Here is a 27,708-nt window from a genome sequence, read left to right on the forward strand (position 1 = left end):
TACAAAGTTCAGGGACGATTTGCTAGTCTCTGGTGCTTCTTTTTTTGGTCTTTTTGTCCATTTAGCTGCTTGCTTTGCTATACTTCCTCTTCTAGTATGCCTTAAGGTGCTGGGAGTCCACTTGTTGAGCACCATTATTCTGTGAACCACCCTGAGACCTCTGGGTATAGGGCAGTATATAAATTCAATAAAATAATAATAATAATAATAATAATAATAATAATAATAATAATAATAATAAATCACGATGATATATCAAAAAGGAGATTTGATTTCTGAATGCTTTCAGTTTTCACACTGCAGAATAAAAATCATTTTAAAGTGACAAATGCCAACAGATTTTTATTCCCCGAGAGAACAATAAAAATGCAGTCTGTCACCAAACCTGCTTTTAAGGATTAATGGCAGCATGGAGTATAATGTTTTTTTCGTTGACTTCTTCTTCTTCTTCTTCTTCTTCTTCTTCTTCTTCTTCTTCTTCTTCTTCTTCTTCACGACATGATAATGCCATTTGAAGACCATTAAAATGTACTATCACTAGGTCCAATTACTGCTGCTATGTCCCTTATCCTCCTGGGCTTTAATGCTTTCTTTTTTTAAAACAGGAAACAGTGAGACACTTTCATTTATGAAACAATTTCCCTCAACCTTTGGGCAAAGATATGTTCTTCTCAAAGAAACCGATAGGTTGCTGTTGTCAGCTGAGAATAATAGCAACATGTTTCTGACATCCAGAAAGCAGGGCACAGTCATACTCTACATCATTTGGTTAAGGCTTGTGCAGACATGGGAAATCTGTGGCCCTCCAGATGTTGCTTGACCCTGACACTCATCAGTTGCAGAGAGAGCCTTGACTTTTGGCAGCTCCAATTTAATCATAAATAAATAGACCTGATAAGCTCGTTTATGTAGGCAAGGTATCAAATGGATCTGAAAGGCTTAAGTATATTGGCTTGGTTCCTGAGATCCAAGCAGCTTTCATTCGCAGAAGGGGACTCTGATATAGCAGGGACCCTTGTTGATGGAACAAGGGGAGGTGATTTTGGCTATTTCCCCACAGTCCTTGGTACATTAAAAAAAAAAGCTTCCCCACAGCTACTTTAAAGAATCATGTGAAGTCACACTGATGTCTTTTATCACCTGACAACACCTAGAATCATAGAATCATAGAATCATAGAGTTGGAAGAGACCACAAGGGCCATCGAGTCCAACCCCCTGCCAAGCAGGAAACACCATCAGAGCACTCCTGACATATGGTTGTCAAGCCTCTGCTTAAAGACCTCCAAAGAAGGAGACTCCACCACACTCCTTGGCAGCAAATTCCACTGTCGAACAGCTCTTACTGTCAGGAAGTTCTTCCTAATGTTTAGGTGGAATCTTCTTTCTTGTAGTTTGGATCCATTGCTCACCTGAGTGAGTAGCTACCGGTTATCTCCTTCTGGCCTGTAACATTACTTGCAGCCATATGCAGCAGAAAGCAAGACAGCAACTATTTCTTCTAGCAAGGGAATTAAGAATTCAGGCCTGATTGCTTCAGCCTTGATACAGGACACTTGATATCTTTATTGAAGTCAATAGGACTTCTCTTATTTATATTCAGGACCGGAATGGAAGCCCGTGTGTGATTCAAGGGAACAATACGATCTAGTTGAGATTCCTGCATTGCAGGAAGTCAGACTAGATGACCCCCAGGGTTCCCTTCTAGCCCCACAGTCCTGTGCATAGCTGTCAACTTTTCCCTTTTCTTGCGAGGAATCCTTTTCGGAATAAGGGAATTTCCCTTTAAAAAAGGGAAATGTTGGCAGCTATGGTCTTGTGATTCTTCTATAAATTAATGCCTGTAATGGTCACATAATTAAAACTGGTGGAAAAACTGAGGATGGGACAAACACAGGGTAAATTGCTTATATGTCACTCTTATGCAACCAATGAGTAGCAATGGTTAGCAGCTTGAATAAAGTAATTATAGACATTTCCCCCCTAAATCCAGAGTGCTTTTCTAGGAAGTTAAGTTAATCACAACAGCATGATTTCTAGGAAAGACTTATGCTACTGCACAACCTGCTGATACCATTATTTCTGTTTTTTTATTAAATCATTATTAATAAGTTTTACACATGGGGTCATCGACAAAAAAATCGACAAAGAAAAAAGAAAAAAAAATCATTTCACACAAGAAGTGTTTTAAAAATAATTATACAGATATAATAATTGCCACAGTATATAGTGAAGTCAGGGACTTGGGTGGCGCTGTGGGTTAAACCACAGAGCCTAGGGCTTGCCGATCAGAAGGTCAGCAGTTTGAATCCCCATGACGGGGTGAGCTCCCGTTGCTCGGTCCCTGCTCCTCCCAACCTAGCAGTTCGAAAGCACGTCAAAGTGCAAGTAGATAAATAGGTACCGCTCCGGCGGGAAGGTAAACAGCGTTTCCATGCGCTGCTCTGGTTCGCCAGAAGCGGCTTAGTCATGCTGGCCACAAGCTGTATGCCGGCTCCCACGGCCAGTAAAGCGAGATGAGCACCGCAACCCCAGAGTCAGTCACAACTGGACTTAATGGTCAGGGGTCCCTTTACCTTTACGTTAGGTTACATTACTAGGTTACAAACAACGGCTCCCTCGGCCTATAGAGCGAGATGAGCGCTGCAAACCCAGAGTCGTCTGCGACTGGACCTAATGCTCAGGGATACCTTTACCTTTAAGTTACATTCAGTTTAGAGTAACAGAAAACAATCAACAGGTAATCATCAACCCATTTAGGCGCTTAGATTCTCTTAGAAAATTACTGTGGAAAAACCCCAATGTTAGCGTCACACATTTAGCCATTTTCCATTTTAAACCTTCATTAATACACATAGGTATTTTCCCATTTCTGTGTGAATTAAACCAATTAAACCCCACTCTCATAGTGGCCAATCAGATGCTGATGGCAAGCCTGCAAGTGTGACACACACTTTAGATAGCATCACTATTTGGGACCACTTACTGTGAGGGACGTGGGTGGCACTGTAGTCTAAAACACTGAGCAGGGCTTGCCGATCGGAAGGTTGGCAGTTCGAATCCCTTCGATGGGGTGAGCTCCTGTTGCTCGGTCCCTGCTCCTGCCAACCTAGCAGTTTGAAAGCATGTCAAAGTGTAAGTAGATAAATAGGTACCGCTCCAGCGGGAAGGTAAATGGCGTTTCTGTGCACTGCTCTGGTTCGCCAGAAGCGGCTTAGTCATGCTGGCCACATGACGCAGAAAACTGTCTGCAGACAAACGTTAGCTCCCTCGGCCATGAAAGCAAGATGAGCGCTGCAACCCCAGAGTCGTTCACAACTGGACTTAACTCTAAGGGGTCCTTTACCTTTACCACTGTGAGCAGTTCTTCCCAATGTTAACTGATATGAAGAATTTTATCATTCATAACTCATAGAAAAAGGGCTAAAAATTATGTCGTTCTACACTTCAGCCATTCCCACTTTTGACTGAAATTTGGCCATGGGTCCTTTGTCCAAAAAAGAATAGCCACCCCAATTTAAAGCATTTTTCTCTCCCTATTCAGCGGAAAGGTTCCCAGAGTAGTTTACAATAATCTGAAATTAGACAATCCCTATCCTCAGGTTTACAATATAAAATACATGACAAAGGGATTGGGAAGGAAGTTCTTAGATTGCATACCCACAACATTTAATTCTAGAGTCAATGGAGAATTGTGTGCTGGGTTTTTTCTGCATAGTTCACACAGAATCTAGATATACTGCATATTTTTTGCCCCTGAAAAGTGCTTCTTGAGAAACTGGTTTCATTCTGAATATAAAAGCTCGTTAAATAAAAGGTTGATTCAGTGTTACCCTACAGTGTGTCCATTTGGGAACTGCTGTAAGTGGTTCTGTCAATGGGTTTGTGCGTAACCACACTTGCCCAGTGGCATTGTGGGTGGGTGTATACCAAGATCACAATCTCGACTACCATCTTCATTCACCTGGGGCATGTGCAGAGAAGAAAGGGTGTGGATAACCTAATCAGGGGCAAGGTTTTCAAGCATGTATCAAGAAACCACACCCACCTTTTGTGGACAGCAGAATCTAGAATCAATCTAAATTGAAAGCAGAATGTTGAGGATGAGCGTGAATGATTCTGGGTGGAGAAAAACTACATTTTGGTGCTACAGGTGGGCTAGCGTGCGTGCAGACTTAGTTAGAAAGTTTTTAAAATGGCTAGCTGAAATGGAAGCAGATCAAGCAGAAGAGAAGCCCAAAGTTGATGGTCTCTCAGCAGAATCCTGCTCCCCAGCTCTTCTGCAGCAACCTGATGGAGTTGAGGGAAAGGGGGAAGCAGTAACTGACTTCCTAGCAGAGTTGATGGAGTGACCTTCCTTCCCTTCTTCTGTTGCATCCTGGAGATGGGAAGGTATATGCCCAAGGCAAGATATGTGTTCTTCCTAGCATGGACATAATGTTCATTTCTCTATAACTGATATACCTCTTTCCTTCCCACCGCTCATGCCAGGGGGCAGAAGCATGAGTCATTCGCATTTCCCCTCCACGTCTCCTGCAAAGGCATGGAGCGTAATTTTTCTGTAACTTCCCCCCTTGTTTTAAACTTAACATTGTCTGGTTTTAAAATGTGTAATGATTTATATTAAAAGCAAGTAATAGACTGAAAATGAGACAGTTATACTTTGCAAGAGAATTTTCCACACAGTGAGTCTTCAACCCTGTGCCAAAGCATAGCAGCATCCGAATATAGCATACTAAAATTGTTCCAACAGAAGAGAGATGTTACGTGCCAGCTGAGAAATACAGTAGGTTCTGTGAAAGAGGGCAAATCATGATAAAAGCTAAACTATGCTGAGCAACAAGCTGAATTAAAAGGAGGTAATTATGGGACAGTGTTCTCTCTCAACTAAAATTCCTCACGGAATTTGCTGCTTAATGCTTCAGCTAACGTAGAATTGATGCTCAAACTCAGTGTCAACAGGTGTTCTCAAGCTGTTAGGTACTCTGGTCCAAAATGTAATGTCTTGTGTATCATCACTGCCATGTCCTCTTTGGCCAGTTATATATGCCACATCTACTGAACAGAATTTTTTTTGCTTAAAAATTAGACAACCCACATTTGTCTTGATTTATTATTTTATTTCCATTCTCCTTGAAACACACATATAGGCACAGAAGACACAATGTGCCTGATTCATGGCTTAAGAAATAGCACAGGTACATAAGTAGGGCTCTTCTGGATCAGACCAGTGGCCCATGTAGTCCAGCATCCTGTTCTGACAGTGGCAAACCAGATGTCTGTTGGAAACCCATAATTTGATTTTAGTACAAACACAATCTCTCCTCCTGTGGTTTCCAGCAACTGGTATTCAGAAGCATTATTGCCTCCAGCTGTGTGGAGGCACAGCATCGTGATTAGCAACTGTGTATACTGCTCAGCTGGTCTTGCGTCACTCTGCCCTGCCTAGAGCCAGGAGTAACAAACCATGATACTTCACTTAGCAGTATGTACATGTGAGCAAGCATTCATGGTTTGTTTTTCTATAAGCAAACCACAAGAAGACGCCATTAGCACTATGGTTTTTCCATTCTAAGTCATAGGTCATATCTTCCTGTGGCTAACAGGACACGTGAACTAATGATGTATATGTATAGATATAGGTATGGATATACAGTGGTACCTTGGGTTACAGACACTTCAGGTTACAGACTCTGCTAACCCAGAAATAGTACCTTGGGTTAAGAACTTTGCTTCAGGATGAGAACAGAAATCACACAGTGGTGGCGCAGTAGCACCGGGAGGCCCCATTAGCTAAAGTGGTACCTCAGGTTAAGAACAGTTTCAGGTTAAGAATGGACCTCCAGAACAAATTAAGTTCTTAACCCGAGGTACCACTGTGGATATACTCACTCTTTTCTCCTTCTTACTCTCTTTGTACACATTTTTATATTAACATGCAATTATTTATTTATTTATTTATTTATTTATTTATTTATTTATTTATACACCACCCATCTGGTTGGGTTTCCCCAGCCACTCTGGGTGCTCCCAACAGAATATTAAAAATAGAATCAAACATTAAAAACATCCCTAAACAGGGCTGCCTTCAGATGTCTTCTAAAAGTCAGATAGTTATTTATTTCCATGACATCTGATGGGAGGGCATTCCACAGGGCGGGCGCTGCTACTGAGAAGGCCCTCTGTCTGGTTCCCTGTAACTTCACTTCATGCAGTGAGGGAACCCTCAGAAGGCCATCAGAGCTGGACCTCAGTGTCCAGGCTGAACGATGGGGGTGGAGACGCTCCTTCAAGTATACTGGTATAACACCATGAAGGTATGCTTCTCAAGCTATACTTCAAAGCAGCTATGGTAACATGTAAAATATCAACTCACAAGTGACTAGTTCAGAGCTTTCCAAACTTTTCATGTTGGTGACACACTTTTTAGACGTGTATCTTTTTGCGACACAGTAATTCAGTTTTTCTAGCAAACCGTAGGTTAAACTAACCCCTTTCCAGCCCTGGGAGGAGTGGGGGAGCATTCACACAACACACCTACACACTGCAGTCAACACACCGACGTGTCACAATGCACAGTTTGGAAAGCTCTGAACTAGTTACTTGTTTTATTCTCAGCACTTTGTTCTTTATCCTGTTTTTGTCTTAGATTTTGAGCTTTCCTTCATGCTGCATCACATCTTGTTGTATTGCTCTTTTATTGCTTTTAACACATCTTTTTTAAAAATAATAATAATAATCTTGTAAGCCACGCTGAGAAATTTCTGTTATAGGGAGGACTCTAAAAATGACAATAACATAAAAAGCTATATACCAATATTCATATAGGGATATTTATCTAACCACATATTTCATTGATGTGGTGTGGTAGGGCAGAGCTGACACCAGTGTCACTATAGTTTGCCTGGGCAGAATGGCACAGGGCAGGGCAGGGGTGAGGCTAAGATGGTGCAGATGCACTGATGGAGCCAATCTGGTGCTCCTGATAGTGCATCTGCACAGTCCCAACTTTGTCCCAGTCATGCACAGGTAAGATGTAGTGATGCCTGTTTTGGGACGGTAGCTCCATGACTCTGCTTCATTGTACCAGCTGCTACTTGTTTCAAGCAATGCAGTGAGGATAGCAAGCAATCATATTTGGATGCAATTTCTAATGTGGATTTTGATGGGTATCTGATTCCCCCCCCCCCCCCGAAGTTCTTGATACAGCAAGTTGTATACATACAAAAGTCTACTTTCATGCACTGATTTCTTAGCTGGAACAGGACCTGCTTAAATAACATGTTGCAAATCTTGATGAGTTTTGGCATCCAGACCAGACAAAAAAAGGGGGGGGGGGTATAAGAGGTTTTCTCATTATCTTTCCTTGGGAAGAAGAGACTTGAACAGAATGCTTAGACATAGATATATGCACACAGCTGCTAAATGAGCAACTTCTGCCAAGTTTAGAGAGTGGGCAAGGCAGAGGCAAAAACATTTTATTACAGTGTCCAAAGTTATACCATATTAACTTGCTACAGTAATTAAGGAGATGTTGATGCTTTGTCAATTCACTGATGGGTATACAAAACTGAAGGGTCCAACCTTAATATATATGATGTTGGAGATATAGGTTTGGAAGAAAGAGTCTTACTCTTTTACAGCAGAGTTAGCACAATGGTGATTGCTCTAAGCACATTAAAACTTGGTTAGATTTGCATCTGCCCTCATCCACCTTTAAACAAACGTTCCCCACAAAAATACTTAGGCTAAAATAAATCACAGTCACTTAGCTTTGCAAATAAGTGGATGTTTTACTCAGAATTTCTAGAAGTTACAGCCAACAAGTCTCCATCCGTTAGCAGTAAAATGAAGATGAAAAAGTTTTTCTTACAAAAAGGATCATGCAGTCTTTGGGTTAACAAAGATGCAGGCTATAAAATGTCCCTTTTGGAGAGATTTTGTTCACTTGGTGGTTCTTGCAGCTTGGAGCCACTGGCTGCATGGCTCATTGTTTGTTCCAGGAAGCACCAAGGAGGAAAAAAGAATGGGAGGGCGGAAAAAAAGGCTGCAGGAGGCCTGCTAAGTTCCACCTGCATTGGCAACCTGAGCCCAGCTTACACCTTTCATGCACACAAGTGTGAGTCAGTAACTGTATATTACAACATACAATTCAAGTGCCACTGAATTAATTATATTTAGCAAAACATGCCATACATTATGTGAACAGTTCAAGTAAAATCTTCAGCTTCAGTAAAGTTGGTGGGGTTTTGTTTCTGTATGGTCTTGAGGGTGTGCAGTGAAAAATAATGAGTTCATATTGTGCCAGTTGATTATTTAGTGGCTGTCTATGAGTATCTGGTTCTCTTAAAGCACCAGAAAAATCCTCTTTGAAATGAATTTTCCCAAGAAAGCCTCTGTAGTGATATCATTTGTAAAGAGTAACAGGGCTCTTCAGTGGCAGTTTCACTGTGTTAGAAAGACAAATTGTTTCCTTGCAGAACACCCAAGTGCAGTTCAGTTTTAAGTGAGTTTAGCAATCCAATTAGGGTAAGATCTCCATATGAATGTTTTAATGTGATATATACTCCTAGGGAACATTTAAAAAGTGTCCTTATCTGCAGTACAAATTAGATGTGTAATTTAATGCCTTTAACTGATTTATCAACAGCTCAAGTTGTTTGTAATTTAGGATTTGGGAACAGCTCGCCACGTACAAAAGGTGGGAAGATATTCTGCATCATTTATGCCTTACTGGGAATTCCTCTCTTTGGTTTTCTGTTGGCTGGAGTTGGAGATCAACTTGGGACCATATTTGGGAAAGGAATCGCCAAAGTAGAAGACACGTTTGTTGTAAGTATGCTAAACATGTTGTCTTGAACCACAAATAATTTATGTAATTTACAATAATAATAATAATAATATAAAGCATATAACGGGATCCACTACAAAACTACAAGAATGCAATTAATCATTTTACGTGGTGGAAAAGCTTTAGAAGTTGTCAAGAGGTAAAGTGTGTACAGCTACATGTAGCGTGAACAAGTACATGTTTAGGTTCCCAGAGCAAAGACAATACCTACTGCATTTCTTCTCTGGCCGTGCTGCTGCCCTGCTACGAAGGACTGTGCTATGGGGTGGATTATTTGGAGCAGAGATGTAAAGGTGCACAAAGGGCTAAACATCTCTTGATGCCACCTCATCATCATGATGCCACCTCCGAAAACTACTTTCCCCAATAAAATAATAGTAAGAAAAATGGCCATGGGGTGAATTGTACTACTTTTTATGCAGTATCTATCTAAGTTGCCTAAGACAATTGTAAAACCCTGGTGCTTACCAGTATATAAAGCCTTTACCAATGGGCTTTTGGCCTTGAAAGTTATAAAAACACATTGCACAAGAGAGCAAGGAGGGAAAAGGAAGCTGAATAAGAAGGCGCTTGAGTTGGGGGGAAATGCACAAGAATCATTGCACTCACTTTAATAATAAGAGCCTTCCCAGAGCACATGTAAAGATTTACTTTAGTTTCACCTGTGGAGTTTATGTATCATGACCACAGACCTAAAAGGGTAAGAGTTGAATTCCTCCCTCCCGACACTGAATTCCTGCAGCGACTTTGGTGCCATTTTTTTAAAACCAACATCACACTATATTATCCTAGGAAATAAATTCCTTGAAGGCAAAATGTGTAGAACTCAAATGAGACTAATTTATATAACCAAAACAACCTAAGGCATAAAAAAATAAAGTACATCAATTTTACTTTATTTTGCATTTTTCGCAATCATGTATTTCTATTGTCAGCCCACGTTATCTTCTTATGAGACTTGTCTCCTTGGGTCTCGGGGAGACTCATTGCTGAAACTTGTTTACCTTGTACCCATGAAAGGTTCCCCCCCATCACCACTACGTCAACCTTGTGCTTTTGCTCTTAGTGCTGTTTTGCTGCATGCTTTGTTTTCTTAGAAACTTTTAAATGTTGTGCCTAGAGGTTTTTAGTAAAAACATTAACATTTAATAAACACATACATGCACACATACAAAGCCACTATTTTACTAATAATGGATTCTTCTCTTCTTCCACCCACCTTTCCCTTTCTTTGTTCTTCCGCCCCTCCCAGAAATGGAATGTGAGTCAGACAAAGATTCGCATCATATCGACAATAATATTCATACTGTTTGGTTGTGTGCTGTTTGTTGCTCTCCCTGCAGTCATATTCAAGCACATAGAAGACTGGGACACACTAGATGCAATATATTTTGTAGTTATCACCCTATCAACGATTGGGTTTGGTGACTACGTTGCAGGTAAGATTTTTATATTTTTTTTTACTAAAGTCTGCTGTTTCAGTTTTTTAAAAATATACAGAGATGTGTACACTATTTATTTATTTTATTCCTTAATATTTATATAAGGAAAAAAATATTTATATACTGTGGTACCTCGCAAGACGAATGCCTCGCAAGACGAAAAACTCGCAAGACGAAAGTTTTTTGTTTTTTGTTTTTTGAGTTGCTTCGCAAGACGAATTTCCCTATGGGCTTGCTTCGCAAGACGAAAACGTCTTGCGCCTTTTTCTTAAAACCGTCAATGCATTCCTATGGGAAACCGTCAATGCATTTCCTATGGGAAACCGTGCTTCGCAAGATGAAAAATTCACAAGATGAAAAAACTCGCAGAATGAATTAATTTTGTCTTGCGAGGCACCACTGTACTCCTTGTTAGTAAACAACAAACAAACAAACAAACAAACAAACAAACAAACAAACCCAACAACCTCCAAGCAGTATAGTGTCTTATTTATTTACTAAATTGTTATTTCATTTATATACCACTCTTTATATAAAAGAAAAATCAGTGTGATTTACAGATTGTAACATGGAATATACAGCCACAACAACTAAGAAATGTATGTTGTGGTGTTATCTTGTATTTTTATGCTGCGAACCGTCCTGAGCTCTACGAATGAAAGGCACTATACAAGTGTAATAAACAAACAAAATAAGAAAAACATTAAAATATTGGATACCAGGCTATCAGCAGCAAAATACAACCAACCAACTGCCTCAACTATCTCTATAAAACATTATCAAAAAGACCTGAAAGGCTTTTGAAATATAGACTCTGACATATGAGAATATGTCATAATGTTTTCATCTATATAGGCTCATACTCGACTACTGAAATGTGTATGTTTTAAAATGTGAAAATGTCCTATTGCTGTCATTTTCTTCTTGTATGAAACATGCATGAAAAACTTGATTCCTTTATCTGCTTTCATATGCACATATTATACAAAAATGACATTGGGATTCTATTTCCATGCTCAAAAAACTGTGATCCCCATAGACAAGAATGGACCATGGTATGGTTATGTCGATAAAACCAACAAAGAAGGAAGCATAAATCATTCCCAAAGGCATCTATTCTCCTGGCTGGTGTTCTATCAAAACTGGTATATTATTGAAAGCCATAGAACTGGTATTTTTATCTTGCTTTTATGCAATGCAATGCTTACCTTGGTTATGTTTACAGTAGGAACATTATGTGCAAAGGCTCACTTAACTGTAGAACATTGACTAGAACATAGAGTATGTTAGTAATTTCTGTTAGTATAATTTTTTGCTCATTTTCCACTTCATGGACCACTTGATGCAAAAAATCTTCATACAGTTTTAGTGTCATATCAAGAAAAGACTATTTTTTAAAAAAATATCCTGATGTAGACCTCCGTACATTGGGATTCTCTCTGTGGCTCAGTGGTAGACCATCTGCTTTGCATGTAACAGCTCCCAGCTTCAATCCCAGGGATCTCCAGAGAGGGCAGAGAGAGATTCCTTGCCTGAAATCCGGTCAGTAAAAACAGTACTGAACTAAATGAACCAATAGCCTTGATTCAGTGGCAGCTTCATATGGATTTTGCTGCTAACTATACTGCTATCTAGGGACGCGGGTGGCGCTGTGGGTTAAACCACAGAGCCTAGCAATTGCCGATCAGAAGGTCAGCGGTTCGAATCCCTGTGACGGGGTGAGCTCCCATTGCTCGGTCCCTGCTCCTGCCAACCTAGCAGTTTGAAAGCACGAAGTGCAAGTAGATAAATAGGTACTTCTCCAGCGGGAAGGTAAACGGCATTTCCGTGCGCTGCTCTGGTTCACCAGAAGCGGCTTAGTCATGCTGGCCACATGACCCGGAAGCTTTACGCCGGCTCCCTTGGCCAATAAAGCGAGATGAGCGCTGCAACCCCAGAGTCAGCCACGACTGGACCTAATGATCTGCACTGTTGGTTTGACTCTCTACCAAAAAGTAAAAAGTGGAAGACTTAAAGTAAGAACTACAAAGGACCCTTCCTGGCATTTTTTTTTAATTGCACATGCATCATAGTATGTGCTCATGATGCTATACTATGCATCAGAGTGTGTGCTCATGGGGGCAGTCACATGTGACCCAGTTTTCAATGCACATGCAATTGCTTTGGGGTGGTTACACTGTTTCGTTTCCAATCCATGCATATCCTGTAACTTTCTGCTGAAATCCCTTAAAGGTTACACCGCAAATGCTCTGGTTAATTTTTGTCCCACGTTCACTGCACTGTAGACCCTCTGGACAGCAATAATGTGGTAGCATTGGGGAAGCATTGCAGAATAAACTGAAGCAGAGTACAATCACCACTAATGGACAGTTATTAGGCCAAAGCCATGGTTGCAGACTTCACCTGCAATAAAATATCAGTCTGAAGGGGTCCACAGCAGGATTTCAAATTCCCAAGTGCCAAAGTATTCTTTTTAGGAACTAACTGTCAGGTTCTTTTGCAGAAGAGACCAGGCTAAACATGGATGTGTCAGTGTTTGTAAAAAGCAAAAAAAGAAGGAAAGGGTTCCGACCTCCCTTTGTCTCTTCAGCCTGGTCCTCGGACCCTTGTCTGCATAAAAGAGTCCACGAGAATATCCTTGCAGAGTTTTATTCTTAAAAGTCTTTGTGCAAAACACGACTGAATAACTATGCACACCAGCACTAACCAACCAACCAACCCAAACACCAGCCTCAGCAACAAACTAGCATTTCTCATTCTATATATGCAACCTGGTGCAAGCTGCTGAGTCATGCTGACCCAGCTTTATTCGCATTAAAGAAACAGCAGCCATTTTAGCCGTGACAGGATGCTGAACAGGTCACAACTTTATTGGTAAGAGTAGTCTAGATCGGCATCAAAGCTGACTGAGACTGTTCTGACATAGTGTCTCCTTTAGATGAAATAAAATGGATCACTTCATACTGTATGCTTTAAGAGTATACATTATATCTGTGTGTCTGTGAGTGAGAGAGTTTGTGGTTTTTCTTTTATGCTTTTAATTATACATTATACTTATTTTAATTTTTATATTTTTACAACTTGTCCTAGGTACATTTGGTAAAGTGTGGGCTATAAATGCAAATCATAAATAAACAAACACAACTTGAATTGATCAGACCTTTGCCCAGGCTTTTAATAGAAAAGGTACCCAAAGTAATCTTGTCTACTCACTAAGTAATTGATCCACTCACTAATCTTCCATAGGTCACAGTAGACAATCCAGACCAAGGTGTTACTTGGAGGGCGCAGACTTGTGTCTGCATCTCTTGCAACTTATGGAAAAGATTTAAGCCATATACAGGTAGTGCAGGGAAAGACGAAACCACACAAACACACACACACACACACACACACACACACACTTCATATGCTTGACTTAATTCTTGCTTTGCTTAATGTGTTTTTGGTGACATTCAAACCAGAAAGCTATGGTGTAGGCACACGCTTCAAACCAGGATCATAAGAAGAATCCTGCTGATTCATTCCAAATGCCAATCTAGTCCACCAGCTTCTATCTCATAGTGATGAGCCAGAAGTCTACAAACATGATATGAGGACAATAGCCCTCTTGCTGTTGTTCTCTGGCAACTTATATAAGAAGCATGTTACCTGTGATCCTGGAAGGAGCATAAAGCCATCATGACTAGTAGTCTTTGACAGCTTTATCATTCTTCTGCTTGTCCAGTCCATATTTATTTATTAAATTTGTATCCCATCCTTCATCTCAGGGCAGTTCACAATGTAAAAATGCAAGATAAAAACACAAAATACATAATAAAAAGAAGAGCAGAAAAAACAACAGCCCAAACTACCAAACAATAAACCCCACTCCCTGCCTCCCTCTAAGTTGATGGTTGTCACCACATAAATGAAAATAGATTCCATAATTTAAGTATGGGCTGTGGGAAGGAGTACATCCTTTTATTTGTCCTGAATTTTCCACTATTCCACTTCATTTGATGAGTCTATGTTCTGGTAATTTTATGCATGTCTATCATGCTCTACATCCCCAGTTGCCTTTTTCTAAATGAAATAAGTAGCTGCAAACTTTAGGACCTTTCCTTACAGGAGAGCGGATCCAGCCCTTGATGATTTTGGTAGCCATTTTCTCAGCTGTACAATATCCTTTTACAGATGCAGCAACCAGAACTATACACAGTATTCCAAGTAAAGACATTATGACACTAGCAAGTTTATTTTCCTTAATAATAACCCCTAACACGCAATTTCAAAAGGTTACCCACCATGGCCCTATGATGTGAGGGTTGTTTGCTCCCCTGCACACAGCCTTGCACTTAACTGGATTTGACCATAATGCCCATTCCACAGGTCTGGAAATATTTGGTTGGAGCTCTTCAAAATCCCTTTTTGTTGTTACCACCCGAATAATTTGGTATCATTTGCAAACTTAGCCACCTTGTGACTTGTTTCTAACTCCAGAAAAAGTTATGAACAAGGGGAATTGCACGAGTCTCACTCCCAATACAGATCCTTTGAGAACTTGGCTTCTTACATTCTTTTATTGTGAGAACTTATTTATTCATTCCTATTCTCTACTTCCTGATCTTTAACAAGTTGCTGATCAAGAAGAGGACCCATAATCTTATTCCATGGCTGCGAAATTTGTTCAGAAGCCTTTTTTGGCAAGAGCCTTTGTCAAAATCTTTTTTCAAAACCCAGCCACACAAAGTTCACTGGGTCACTTCTGGCTGTATCCTTCTAATACTCTCAAATAACTCTGAAAGACTAATGAGATTACCTTTTCAGTAGTCATATTGATTCTTCATCAGCAATACATTCTTCTATATTCTTTATATTATCTTTAGAAATGCTTTCCATAAACTTTCCCAGAACTGCTGGCCTATAATTTTCCTGTTTCTTCCTGAATCCCTTCATTAAAAACTTGTGTTACATTGTCTGCTTTCCACTTCTCAGGTGCAGGGGCCAATCATAGGTACAATAATCATAGGTACAATTTGTATCTTTTTGTTGGCAGTTGAGCAATATCAATGCAATAGTTGAACTTTTAAGCTTTTTCTTTAACAGCTACTTCTAATGTCATCACTTTTATTATTTTTTATTAAACCAATTTCAAAAGCAGTTTTCCATGCTGCATGTGGTCTGGTATACGAGGAAAACTAATCTAAAGCTCCATATGGTTCAATTTTGATGGCTCTTTAAAACAATTCTCCATATCAGGTATACAGAAAGATAATTTTATACAAGTTAACATAGTAATATGATTGAGATTTGAAGTTCTCTCCTATTAGTTTACTTTGCTTGTTTGAAACATTTATATCCTGTCTTCCCTAAATGTTCAAGCTTGCCAGTACAAGGGGGTAATTCGTATAAAATAAAAACTGAACAATTTTGTACTATAAAACATTAACAAATACAATAAAAGACTAAAGGCATTAGAAGACTGGAAGACTGGAAGAGCAATCCATAAGAACAGGAATAAAACCAATCAAGCTGCTTTTAAGAAAGGCACTAAAAATTGACATTTCTTCCCCAAAAGGAAGGTCAACCACGCACCGTAGTGAAATCCCAACAGAATTAGCAGCATGGTGGACTTTTCTGTACAGGAACTCCAGAGTCTGGACACTATCACCAAAAGAGTCCCCTCCCTGGTCTCAGCTACACATGATTTGGGGAAACACAGGGGGGGGGGTCTCTGCAGATTCAATAAGGTGGTCCTTGGTACTATGGGTCCAAGCCATATAGAGCTTCAAAGGTGCATTATTAGTGTTTTGAAGTGAGCCTGGAAATAAACTGGGAGAAATGCAGCTCAGAAATGATGTAATATGCTTCTGATCACAAGCATTCTTCAAAGGCAGCACCATGTGAAACACTTTGAAGTACTTCAGATGTGATGCTATTAAGACAAGTATCACAATGGGCATACTTGAATTAGATTTTACCTGCCTACTGCAGGATTAGAGATAGTTGGTCCACTAGTCTAAGTGAGGCATCAACACATCTGGTCATAGATGTCACCTGAGCATTCAGGGTCAATACTATATATACATAGGCATTCCCAAACTATGAATCTGTGCTTTTCAGAAAACACCACAGGGCAGAGTCCTGATTCCTGGAGTAGCTATTCTGCTGACCAGAATCTCATCTGTCTTCTTAGCATCAAGCCTTATTTTTTAGTCTCCATCATTACTGGCTCCAGAACTTCAACAGCATTTCTGGAATGTGATGGAAATGAGAGATAAGAGTTGGGCATCTTCTCCAAATTGTTGGCATCACAATTCAGATCTCCTGACAAACCCTCACAGCCATTTCACATAGATGTTAAGTAGTATGGGAAAACAGACTGGGAACCTAAGATAACCCAGATAGGCCAGCAGCCATTGAGTCAACAGGTATCCCATAAGTACCACCTTCTGAAATTTCCTCTTTGGTGAATGAGTGGAAACATCTAATGTAGTTTCCCAAAGCCCCGTGTGAGAGGAGCTCCAGAAGAATACCACACACCACTGAGATTTCTTGAACAACCAGCAAGGATAACCTTCCCTTGCTCAGGTGTGTCCCTGTGTGGTTTTTATACTTTCATTCATTCTGCAAACAAGATAAAATAATGGAGTATGTATCCTGAACAAATAACTTGGCAAAACAAAGCAAATGTAATTGCATAGGTCAGGGCTACTTTAATATGTGAAAAGATTTCTGATGGTGATGAGTCATGCATCTCATTCAAGAACTGGCATTTGAAGACAGCTGTCTGGCTTCTACCTACTCTGGTCAAAAATGCCCAGCCAAAGTTTTATTTATTTTTTGTTAGTGTGTATATTATCTCCTCTCCTCTTATAGATGTTAATGTTATTTCACTTCAACTCTCCATGTTGCCTTTTGATGGCCAAAACATATTAAACCCCCAAACCCTTTCGCAGTGGACTTTGTAGTGGCAGGGCAACAGTTGGATTGGATAGAAGTTTCCCTTTGCTATTCCTGGCCTTCACCCACAGAGTGATACCAGTGTCACTCCACTAGCATGCAGCTCCCCATTGTACCCACCAAACATATTTTTGCCTGCTGAAATCACTCTGCCAACTCCGTGCTGGTGCAGCAATTTACCTGCCTGCCCTCCTTCTGCCCCAGCATGAGTGTCAAGGCTGTTGTGGTTCCACTGCTTCATTACACCTCACCACTTTTAATCAACCTGCTAGTCACCAGCCAGGTATCCTTGAACATTAAAACATTAAATCCACTATTTGAAAATGTGCTTTGGAAAATTATGCTTCTGAAAGGACTGAGTAGGAAGCTTAGAGAATCCTTACAGAGATAAGTGGCAGAAGCATTTGCAAATAGATCAATAAATGAAATAGACCTGGAGAGGTTTTTACCTTTATTAGAAATGCTAGTAGAATCTTTTTTGAAATAACAATAGACGATAAAGAGATGGAAGATGGATGGTGTTGATAGCTGATTATTCAGCTGCAGGAATATATTTGTTCCCACTTTTATTTTTTTTTAAGGAATGCTTTCACTTCTTCTCTACAGTCTGTTGCTGAAAGATACCACTTTTTGTACAATAATGAGAATATTTCCACTTGTGTAAAGTATCTCTACTTCTTTCATCCAGCAAGATGCTGTATATAATTGCAGGTGATGTTAAGACTCTTCTTTCTTTCAGCATGTGCTACTGCCAAATGGCAAGCTACTCTTTAATCTCAGAGAGTGTAAAAGTGGGTTGACTAGCGAGGAGATTTACTGAAAGAAAAATAATTTAGACAAATCCCAGAGTATACATGGATAGGTATAACACAACCATTTATGCAATCATCTTAAGATCAGATCTGTATACAATATATCTATGCCTAATGTCTATACACAGATGTGCCAATCCAAAAATTGATGCATGCTCCCATTTTTATATGGCTTTCTTGTGCATGTAGAACACTCAATTCATTTCAGTAGAGGGATTTCTTCATGTAAGCAATGGATTATGTGTTTGAATATGTTCTCCCTATTTAAATGAATAGACTAACCTGTTCAAGTTATGGGATCCTTTTGCTTTTATGGGATTGCTTTGTATATATTTCGTACTTTGCCTGAAAAAAATCTCAGAATCTGAGAGAAAAGGGTAATGCAACAATCAGAGAAATTTGCATTTGGTGAACTGCTTTATGCTGCAATACCTGTACGAACATTTACAGGACAGAATTTCCCAATGAATCTAGATGCTTATGATAAATATTCATTTTTCTTTATATCTGTTTTGAAAACAATCTAATTCAATCTATTATTCTTTACATTTCAACTGTGACTTGTCACTGAACAAATTATTTACTGCTGGCTTAAAATGCCCATAATTGAAGTAGATGTCTAAATTAATAGTCCACATGAATGAGAAAGAGGTCATTTTTGATGCATTGAAATCTTTATGGTTGCAATTATCATCTGATAAATGAGCTGAGAAAAGCACCTTGAGAAACAATTCATAGCCTTGCTTGAAGAATTAGGGTGCAATAAGGTCACATCCACTCCATATATTTAAAGCATGTGACTTCCGAAAGAATTTTGAGAACTGTAGTTTAAAGGTGCTGGGAACTGTAGCTGTGTGAAGGAGTAAATTACGGAATTCTTTGAGGGAAGCCATGTGTTTTAAATGTATGGTGTGCTTGTGACCTGAGTGTAAATTCTCTTCTGGTTTGAAATGAAACAATTCCATTAACAATTCCAGAAAAATACATTGCTCTGTGAAGGTGAAAAGTTAGAAAGCTTTTCCATGTACATTGTCATCTTCCAACATGATGACAGAGGTCATGCTAAATATAGTAACAAAGCTACATGAGACTACGTTACAAGCAGATGAAAACAGAAACATATTAAAGACCATAGAATTAGAGCTAATTCTCTCTGAAGCATAATTTCAAGCAGGCAAAGTGTGGTACAGTTTCGTGTTTAGATGTAGACGGCAGAGGTTCACATTCCTGTTCTGCCATGAAACCCTCATGGTAGACTTTGACAAGTCATTATCTCAGCCTGATCTGCTTTGCAAGATTATTGCAAGGGAAGAGCTGTGAAAAGTGGCATACTGATTAAGAGGTGTCATGGATCGAGGTGTTGTAGAACTCACATGATGAGCAGAGGTGTTGCAACAGTGGTCACTAGAAATAGATAAGTAATGGATAATATAATGCAAAGGCCGTTTCCTTCTGGCCAGACTGACTGCTGCTGCTGCTTAGCACTATCTGGGCAAACTACAGAGAAATGAAATGAAATGAAATAAAAGGAAGGAAGGAAAATCACAGCTTTTTAGGGCCCAGAGATTCCTAACTCCTGGTGCTGAAACAAATCACTCCTCATTCACAACTCACCTCACTTGGTTGGCTAAAATATGCTGAAAGGCAGGAGCTAGTTCATCAGCTACATTATTAGGGCGGCTAACAAGCAATAATAAAAACAAGTTGAATGAATACTTTGAGCAAATGCTTTGCTTCCTAATATTCTTCCTGGAATTCCAACAGACTTGTTCCCCCACCCCCAATGAAAGATGATAGCATGTTTCCTTAGCGAATGTAGCATTTTAAGGGAAATGGTCAAAGTATTGTACAACAATATATTTTGTTCACATCTTGAAGGCTAGCTGCAGATCATTTGCCTCTGCTTTAAAGTTCTTCTGCAATGCCTACATTCGGTTGGTGTTGATGATAGAGCTGCCAGCTGGCTGCAGACTACAGCAGTGGCCTAAGAATGTTAAGAGGAAGACTTAAACAATTTCACTAATGTACTGGAGTCAATGAAATTGCTTACCCTGTAATTGAAAGCAGTGTTAAATACTCACGACAGGTTTATCCTCACGTAACCTCAAAATGCCTGGAACATTAAGTGCCTGTCATTGCAGTCAGCTTGGCCTACCACTAGGTGACAATGCTTAACTTAGAAAATATGGAGGTGTGCAAAAATTCACATCAGTCAAAAGTGCAAAACTTGAGGTGAACTTTCTTAGCATTTTTTAAAAAAGAATTGTATTCAAAGCTTTGCCAGTCCTGGTGTCAAGGTTGGCCTTAGGCATTTCTGATATCCAAAATATTAAAATGGCACCTACCTTTTTGTTTGCACTGGATCCCTAGGAAGCCTAGATGAGGCTTCCTTCTCCCTACCCCAGTTTAATTTATGAAACTGTGCCAGCCCTTGCTGAATTCCTGGTTTTGCCTTCTGTAACTCTCCAGTGAGCCCTTGCACTCAGAATGGATTCCTGGTGCTCATATACATTTCATCCTGAGCTTTCTGAACTCACTACCAATACCTGGCCTCCTTTGCTGCCCCTTTTGAATAAAACCCTGTGTCCTTAGTCAACTTCTTGCTTCTTCTTTGGAATTCCCATCTAGTAAGCATAGCGTTGCTTCCTAGGGTTGGGTAGTGATGAATTCAGACCCAGTGCTAGACATCATTTCTTCTTATCCCTGGCCATAAATGCTTCAGTCAATATAAAACCCTCACTGAATGGTGACCCTGAATATTGCAAATGTAAAACAGAATTACTAAAATGGGTTATGTATTCCAGAGTAGCGACTATTTAATTTATTTATTTATTCATTCATTCATTCAAACATTTTATATGCCACTTAACTATAATAGTTTGTAGGCTGTTTACAAAAGTACAATACAAAGAATAAAAACAAATGAAAACTATAAGATCAGACTGCCCTGAAGATCTCAATGATTGGGCAGAGATATAAGAGATCTTCAGGTAGCCTCCTGCTTATAATGCACAAAGCCTTAAAACAAACTTCCATTGTCATTTTCGTTTCACTTTTAATCTGTATACAACAAATGTATACTAGTATACCACACTTTTGAACCATGCTGTATAGTGGATTGATATGTTAGCCCACAGAAATTTCAGGTATTTGCCTTTTATTATTTGTCACTGGTTCTCAGTTCTTTTAAGCCAAATAGTAGTACTTTAACAACCATTGTCTGCAGTGTAGAACTGGAGCTTTTTTCTTTTGTTCTTCTTTCTTTTTCTTTTCATTTGTGGTAAAATTGCTTTCCATAGATTTTTAAAGACTGCTGTAATGGGTATGGAATGGGCTAGCATTGAGTAGTTGTATCAAGTATTCAGATGTAGCCAAACTGGTTTTTGGAGCAAGCTGAATGTGTGTAAGACAGCATCCTTTGTGATTCCAGCTTTTAATTCATTCCTGCTAAAATCCATTGGTTTCAGTGGTAATAAGTGAATGTTAATGGACACATGAGTCTGTATGTGGAATATGGAAACTGTTTTTCACATGTTTAATACAAAAATAGTCTGAATTCAAATATTTTACAGTACAGTTGTATCACATCTACTCAGAATTTAGTTGCATTGAAGCATAGGATTGCAACCCCAGTTGCACAGTTTACCTATGATTCTGTGGCCTGCTTAACAAAAGGAGGGGGAGGGAATTGTGGATGCAATCCAGCTATTTTAAAGTTTAATTGAGCTTTTTGCTAAATAATAGTTTAGAATTATATGAATGAGCCCTCACAAGACCATCTTGTGGCCAGGAGGAGAGTGGAAACCTTCATTTGCGCTTTAAAACTAACAACTTCCTCATTTTGTAAACCTCAGGCACACTAGCTAGTTAAAACTGTGTTTGTACAAACAAATTAGGGTCCACTTGTGGTTCATGATTCCAGTCTGTTCACTATACTGGAGTTTAAACTTGGCAGAATTCCCCTGAATCCAGATGAAATTAGGAACTCTTGGTGAGTTTAACATGTTTCTGGTCTTCTCTCAGCCATGCCAAAGCTGGAGAGAGAAAAGGGAGCTTTAAATCTTACACATGCCATGTTAAACCATCATTTAGCATTATTTTCAAACCAGGCAACTGAGTTCAGTGGGAAAGATTTAAGATTGTGCATGCCATTGTCACAAAAATAAATGAAACTTACAAGTTACCTGCTTTTGGTAAGAAAGTTGGCTGAATTTTGGCCTCATTGGGGCTTTCATTTGTATGCTTCATGGTTGAATTTCTTTCTACTAAAGTTATTGTTCTGCAAAGTTCATGATACGTTCATAGAAAAGAAATGGCCAATATTTTTCATGAAGTAGAATGAAAAGCAAATACAGTATGATCAGTATAAATTGGAAAGCTATATTTATGTGCATTATTATTATTTTTTTAAAAAGGAACTTTGTCTTTTCAGGGGGGTCAGATATCGAATATTCTGATGTCTACAAACCAATGGTATGGTTCTGGATCCTTGTAGGCCTTGCATATTTTGCTGCTGTCCTGAGCATGATCGGTGATTGGCTACGAGTTATATCCAAAAAGACCAAGGAAGAGGTAAGGAATTTGAAGTAGTCTGATTATGACTCAAATATTCTCCATTTTTACAAAGTTTAAGTTTGTAAGCCTAGTTTAAGAATTTTTATTTAGTTAATATCAAACAGCGCTACAAAATACTACTACAAGAATGTAGAAACTGCTCTAGTAACTGCTTAATATTCTTGTCTACAGTTCCATTTCTACAAACCTGATAACAAGTTGTTCTAGCTGCAACATAATAAAACACATTTTAACATTTTAGCATCTTAACATTTCTAGAGCTATTTTAGACTTTGTTTAATAGATTCATAATTAGATATTGCTGCGATTTATTTTTCTTTTACCATTCATCCCTGCTGGTGTACATTGTTTCAGATTTCTGAATATTTATCTAAATTTTCCACATAGCTTCCAAAATCTTTTCTCCCATATCCCCCCCCCCCATTTTTGAATGTAATCCACTTTTATCCTCCTCCTTATACATTATCATTTGATATATTTGAGACAACGTGGCTGATAAAAATATTAATCTTTCCAAAGAATACATCTGTCTCAATCCACTTTCTTGAGTTCTTAGCCAATTGTTTAGAAAATCTTTTATTTGACAATGTTCAAATAATACGGGCCTTGTATCACTCAGCTTTTCCCTTGGATGACTGAAGAACTTGATCTGGCCATTATTAATCCAATCAACAAATTTGTCAGTGTCATTTCCAATTTTGTTAAATTGTGGCTAAAATAGCTGAAAAGTTAATGGGCGTTTTGAAATGCAGAAGTAGTTTTTTTAAAAATTCCCATAAAACAGGGGACAGGGGGCACTACTAATCCTTTTTACTACGTTTCTATTTTTATTTTCCAAAAGCACTTTCTGTCAGCTTCCAACAAAACATTGTACCAAATGATTTCTGAAATTTTTATTTAGTTAAAAATACCAATCTACAATCCTTCCCAAACAATCAACATGATAATTAGCTGGAAATGAAAGATCTTCTTCAGCCCTGTTGGTGCACATTATTTTAGAAAAAACCATTCACAATTCACTGTCATGCATCCATTTTTAGCTCTCTTTTAGCTATTTGTGTATGCAGCAACAAAAATGTTATTTTATAAAGAATATTACTTTTAATGTTGATATTCTTCCAAAAATAATAAATTTAATAAATCTCCATATTTCCTGCTCTGCTTTCATATTTGCTTCTAACATATATTTCAGGTTTTAAAAACACCAATCTGGATTTTTCTTTTTATTCTCTTAATCTTCTTAATTGTTGTCCTGAAAGCTGTAAGATAACAATTATATTTTATTAATATTAATTTTATATTCCGCTACTTTTCTAAAAAGGGACGCGGGTGGCGCTGTGGGTAAAACCTCAGCGCCTAGGACTTGCCGATCGCATGGTCAGCGGTTTGAATCCCCGCGGCGGGGTGCGCTCCCGTCGTTCGGTCCCAGCACCTGCCAACCTAGCAGTTTGAAAGCACCCCCGGGTGCAAGTAGATAAATAGGGACCGCTTACCAGCAGGAAGGTAAACAGAGTTCCATGTGCTGCGCTGGCTCACCAGATGCAGCTTGTCACGCTGGCCATGTGACCCGGAAGTGTCTGCGGACAGCGCTGGCTCCCGGCCTATAGAGTGAGATGTGCGCACAACTCTAGAGTCTGTCAAGACTGGCCCGTACGGGCAGGGGTACCTTTACCTTTACCTTTACTTTTCTAAAAAAATCTAACAAATTCATAAACTAAGCTAGTGACCTTTCTGGTTCAGTAATTATTAGAGCTACGTTATCTGCATATCCACAAAGTTTAAATTTCTGCTTTGCCATCTTCTGCTCTTTCATTTTAGTGTTATCCCATATCTTAATCAGGAAACAATCTAAATACAATGGAAAAGTATGATGATACTGGGCAATCTTGTCTTTTTCCTTTCTGCAAGTAAAACTATGATGACAATCTATCATTCACTAATTATATTGTCTGTGTGGCCAGAATCATACTTCTGCATCACCTGAAAAAGATAGAACCACTTGATCCTATCAAAAGCTTTTTCACATCTATAAAAGTTATAATTGCAGTTCCTTCTGCCCCCATTTATATAATCCAACAGTTTTATCACTTGTTGTTCCATTAAAGTTCTATCTCTCCCACCCAAAGGAGCATAGGACAACAAAAATCAAAGCAGTAAAACAGCACAAGTAAAAGCAAAAACACATTTAAAACATTTACAAACAGCCACATACACACATACCTAATAATTTAAAGGTTGCTGGAAACAATATATTTCAGCCATCAAGTGCCTGGGTGTACAGGTATATTAAAAAATTCCTCCTGAAGGTTAATGAGAGAGACAGATGCATGTCACTAGGGAGTCTGTACACAAAAGAATCATCCCTGAGAAGGCATCACCGCCATCAGGGTCTCCTCTGCTAATCATAAAGTCTGAGTTGTTTAATATTGGAGTTGATGCTGTCTTAATGAATTAATTATAAGAACTATGGATGGAGATTCATAACATTATACAGGAGGCAGCAACGAAAACCATCCCAATGAAAAGGAAATGCAAGAAAGCAAAGTGACTGTCCAACAAGGCCTTACAAATAGTGGGGGAGAGAAGGCAAGCAAAATGCAAGGGAGATAGTGAGAGATACAGGAAATTGAATGCAGATTTCCAAAAAAATAGCAAGGAGAGACAAGAGGGCCTTCTTAAATGAGCAATGCAAAGAAATAGAGGAAAACAATAGAATGGGAAAAACCAGAGATCAAGAAAATTGGAGAAATGAAAGAAACGTTTTGTACAAAGATTACCATAATAAAGGACAAAAGTGGTAAGGAACTAACAGAAGCAGAAGACATCAAGAAGAAGAGGTGGCAAGAATACACAGAGGAATTATACCAGAAAGATATGGATGTCTCGTTTGCTTGAGACAGACATCCTGGAGGGTGAAGTCAAGTGGGCCTTAGAAAGCACTGCTAATAACAAGGCCAGTGGAAGTGATAATATTCCAGCTGAACTATTTAAAATTTTTAAAAATGATGCTGTTAAGGTGCTACACTCAATATGCCAGCAAGTTTGGAAAACTCAGCAGTGGCCAAAGGACTGGAGAAGATCAGTCTACATCCCAATCCCAAAGAAGGGCAGTGCCAAAGAATGATCCAACTACTGCACAATTGCACTCATTTCACACGCTAGCAAGGTTATGCTTAAAATTCTACAAGGCAGGCTAAGCAGTATGTGGACCGAGAACTCCCAGAAGTGCAAGCCGGATTTCGAAGGGACAGAGGAACCAGAGACCAAATTGCAAACATGCACTGGATTATGGAGAAAGCTAGAGAGTTCCAGAAAAAGATCTACTTCTGCTTCATTGACTACGCAAAAGCATTTGACTGTGTCGACCACAGCAAACTATGGCAAGTTCTTAAAGAAATGGGAGTGCCTGATCATCTCATCTGTCTCCTGAGAAATCTCTATGTGGGACAAGAAGCTACAGTTAGAACTGATGGAATTAAGATTGCCAGAAGAAATATCAACAACCTCAGATATGCAGATGACACAACCTTGATGGCAGAAAGTGAGGAGGAATTAAAGAACCTTTTAATGAGGTGGAAAGATGAGAGTGCAAAATATGGTCTGAAGGTCAACATCAAAAAAACCAAGATCATGGCCACTGGTCCCATCACTTCCTGGCAAATAGAAGGGGAAGAAATGGAGGCAGTGAAAGATTTTACTTTCTTGGGCTCCATGATCACTGCAGATGGTGACAGCAGTCACGAAATTAAAAGACGCCTGCTTCTTGGGAGAAAAGCAATGACAAACTTAGACAGCATCTTAAAAAGCAGAGACATCACCTTGACAACAAAGGTCCGTATAGTTAAAGCTATGGTTTTCCCAGTAGTGATGTATGGAAGTGAGAGCTGGAGCATAAAGAAGGATTGATGCTTTTGAATTATGGTGCTGGAGGAGACTCTTGAGAGTCCAATGGACTGCAAGAAGATCAAACCTATCCATTCTTAAGGAAATCAGTCCTGAGTGCTCACTTGAAGGACAGGTCGTGAAGCTGAGGCTCCAATATGGCCACCACATGAGAAGAGAAGACTCCCTGGAAAAGACCCTGATGTTGGAAAAGATTGAGGGCACAAGGAGAAGGGGACAACAGAGGACGAGATGGTTGTGTTGGGATCTAACAAATTCCAACAGGTTGGACAGTGTTCTCAAAGCTACCAACATGAGTTTGACCAAACTGCGGGAGGCAGTGGAAGACAGGAGTGCCTGGTATGCTCTGGTCCATGGGGTCACAAAGAGTCGGACACGAATAAACGACTAAACAACAACAACCACCCAATACCTGCAGGTCTCAGAGCAGTTCGATGAAAACTAGCACTTAACAGTAGCACACACAACAATTAGTCAAACAAATCTTGCTAATTCTGCTGCTTTAAAGAAAAGATATTCTAGGTTTAAAGAAATTTTCCTATTCTGTTACTGTAATGATTTTTAGTTATGCAGGAAAACATATAAAAAGCAGTCTTCTAAAACAGAGTCATTAATGAAGAAATAGATATAAAAGCCAATATTAGTAGTTATTTGTATTTGTAGTGAAGACATGTTCAGAAATGCAAATAGTCCAGAACTACAGAGGTTATTTGGCCAGATAATTATTTTTGTTATTAGTATTCTGTCCTACGTAAAGCATCATTGTGTTAGTTCACTAATTTACTAATAAATAAAAAGGTAGCAGAAGTTCAATACAAGAAATTAATAGAGGGAAGAAATAGATCATTTCATTTGAAACTGTAAGTTCTGCTTAGCAGTTCATTAGCAGCAGTCACAAAATAAATATCCCTTAGTGGTAAACAGAAGGAAGGTTGATATCTTCATGGTTTCTCAATATAAGAGCTGTCCTTATCGTGAGTTTAAATTGTCCTAAAAGAGGAAGTAGCAGCCTCACATGCTATTCCTTTATCCTCTTGCTACTAGTCCTGTGTGGATCATTGTCAGTGTCCCCTTGGCTCCTCTCCTGCGTGTGACACTGAGTGTGAGCTTTGTGCTGCACTTCACAACACCACAGCACAAGCGGCAACTTTTCTTATGGAGGGTGACCTCTCACCAATGTGA

At 39.2% G+C, this 27,708-nt stretch overlaps 1 protein-coding gene across 5 annotated transcripts in view; it reads left to right on the forward strand.

The window, feature by feature from the left end:
• The window catches only part of KCNK2 (potassium two pore domain channel subfamily K member 2), a 125,565-nt gene that overhangs the window by 78,564 nt on the left and 19,293 nt on the right, over positions 1-27,708 (forward strand). For 3 of the 5 annotated variants that reach the window (XM_083433358.1, XM_083433362.1, XM_083433360.1), the window contains exons 4-6: positions 8,649-8,830; positions 10,102-10,288; positions 22,481-22,620. In XM_083433358.1, coding sequence (XP_083289484.1) covers positions 8,649-8,830; positions 10,102-10,288; positions 22,481-22,620 — 509 coding nt within the window. The remainder of the gene's footprint in view (positions 1-8,648; positions 8,831-10,101; positions 10,289-22,480; positions 22,621-27,708) is intronic. The other 2 variants (XM_083433359.1, XM_083433361.1) reach the window with 1 other exon arrangement.

The sequence above is a fragment of the Podarcis tiliguerta genome (assembly GCF_965153285.1).
Source record: "Podarcis tiliguerta genome assembly, chromosome: 3".
In the NCBI taxonomy this organism is placed as follows: Eukaryota; Metazoa; Chordata; class Lepidosauria; order Squamata; family Lacertidae; genus Podarcis; species Podarcis tiliguerta.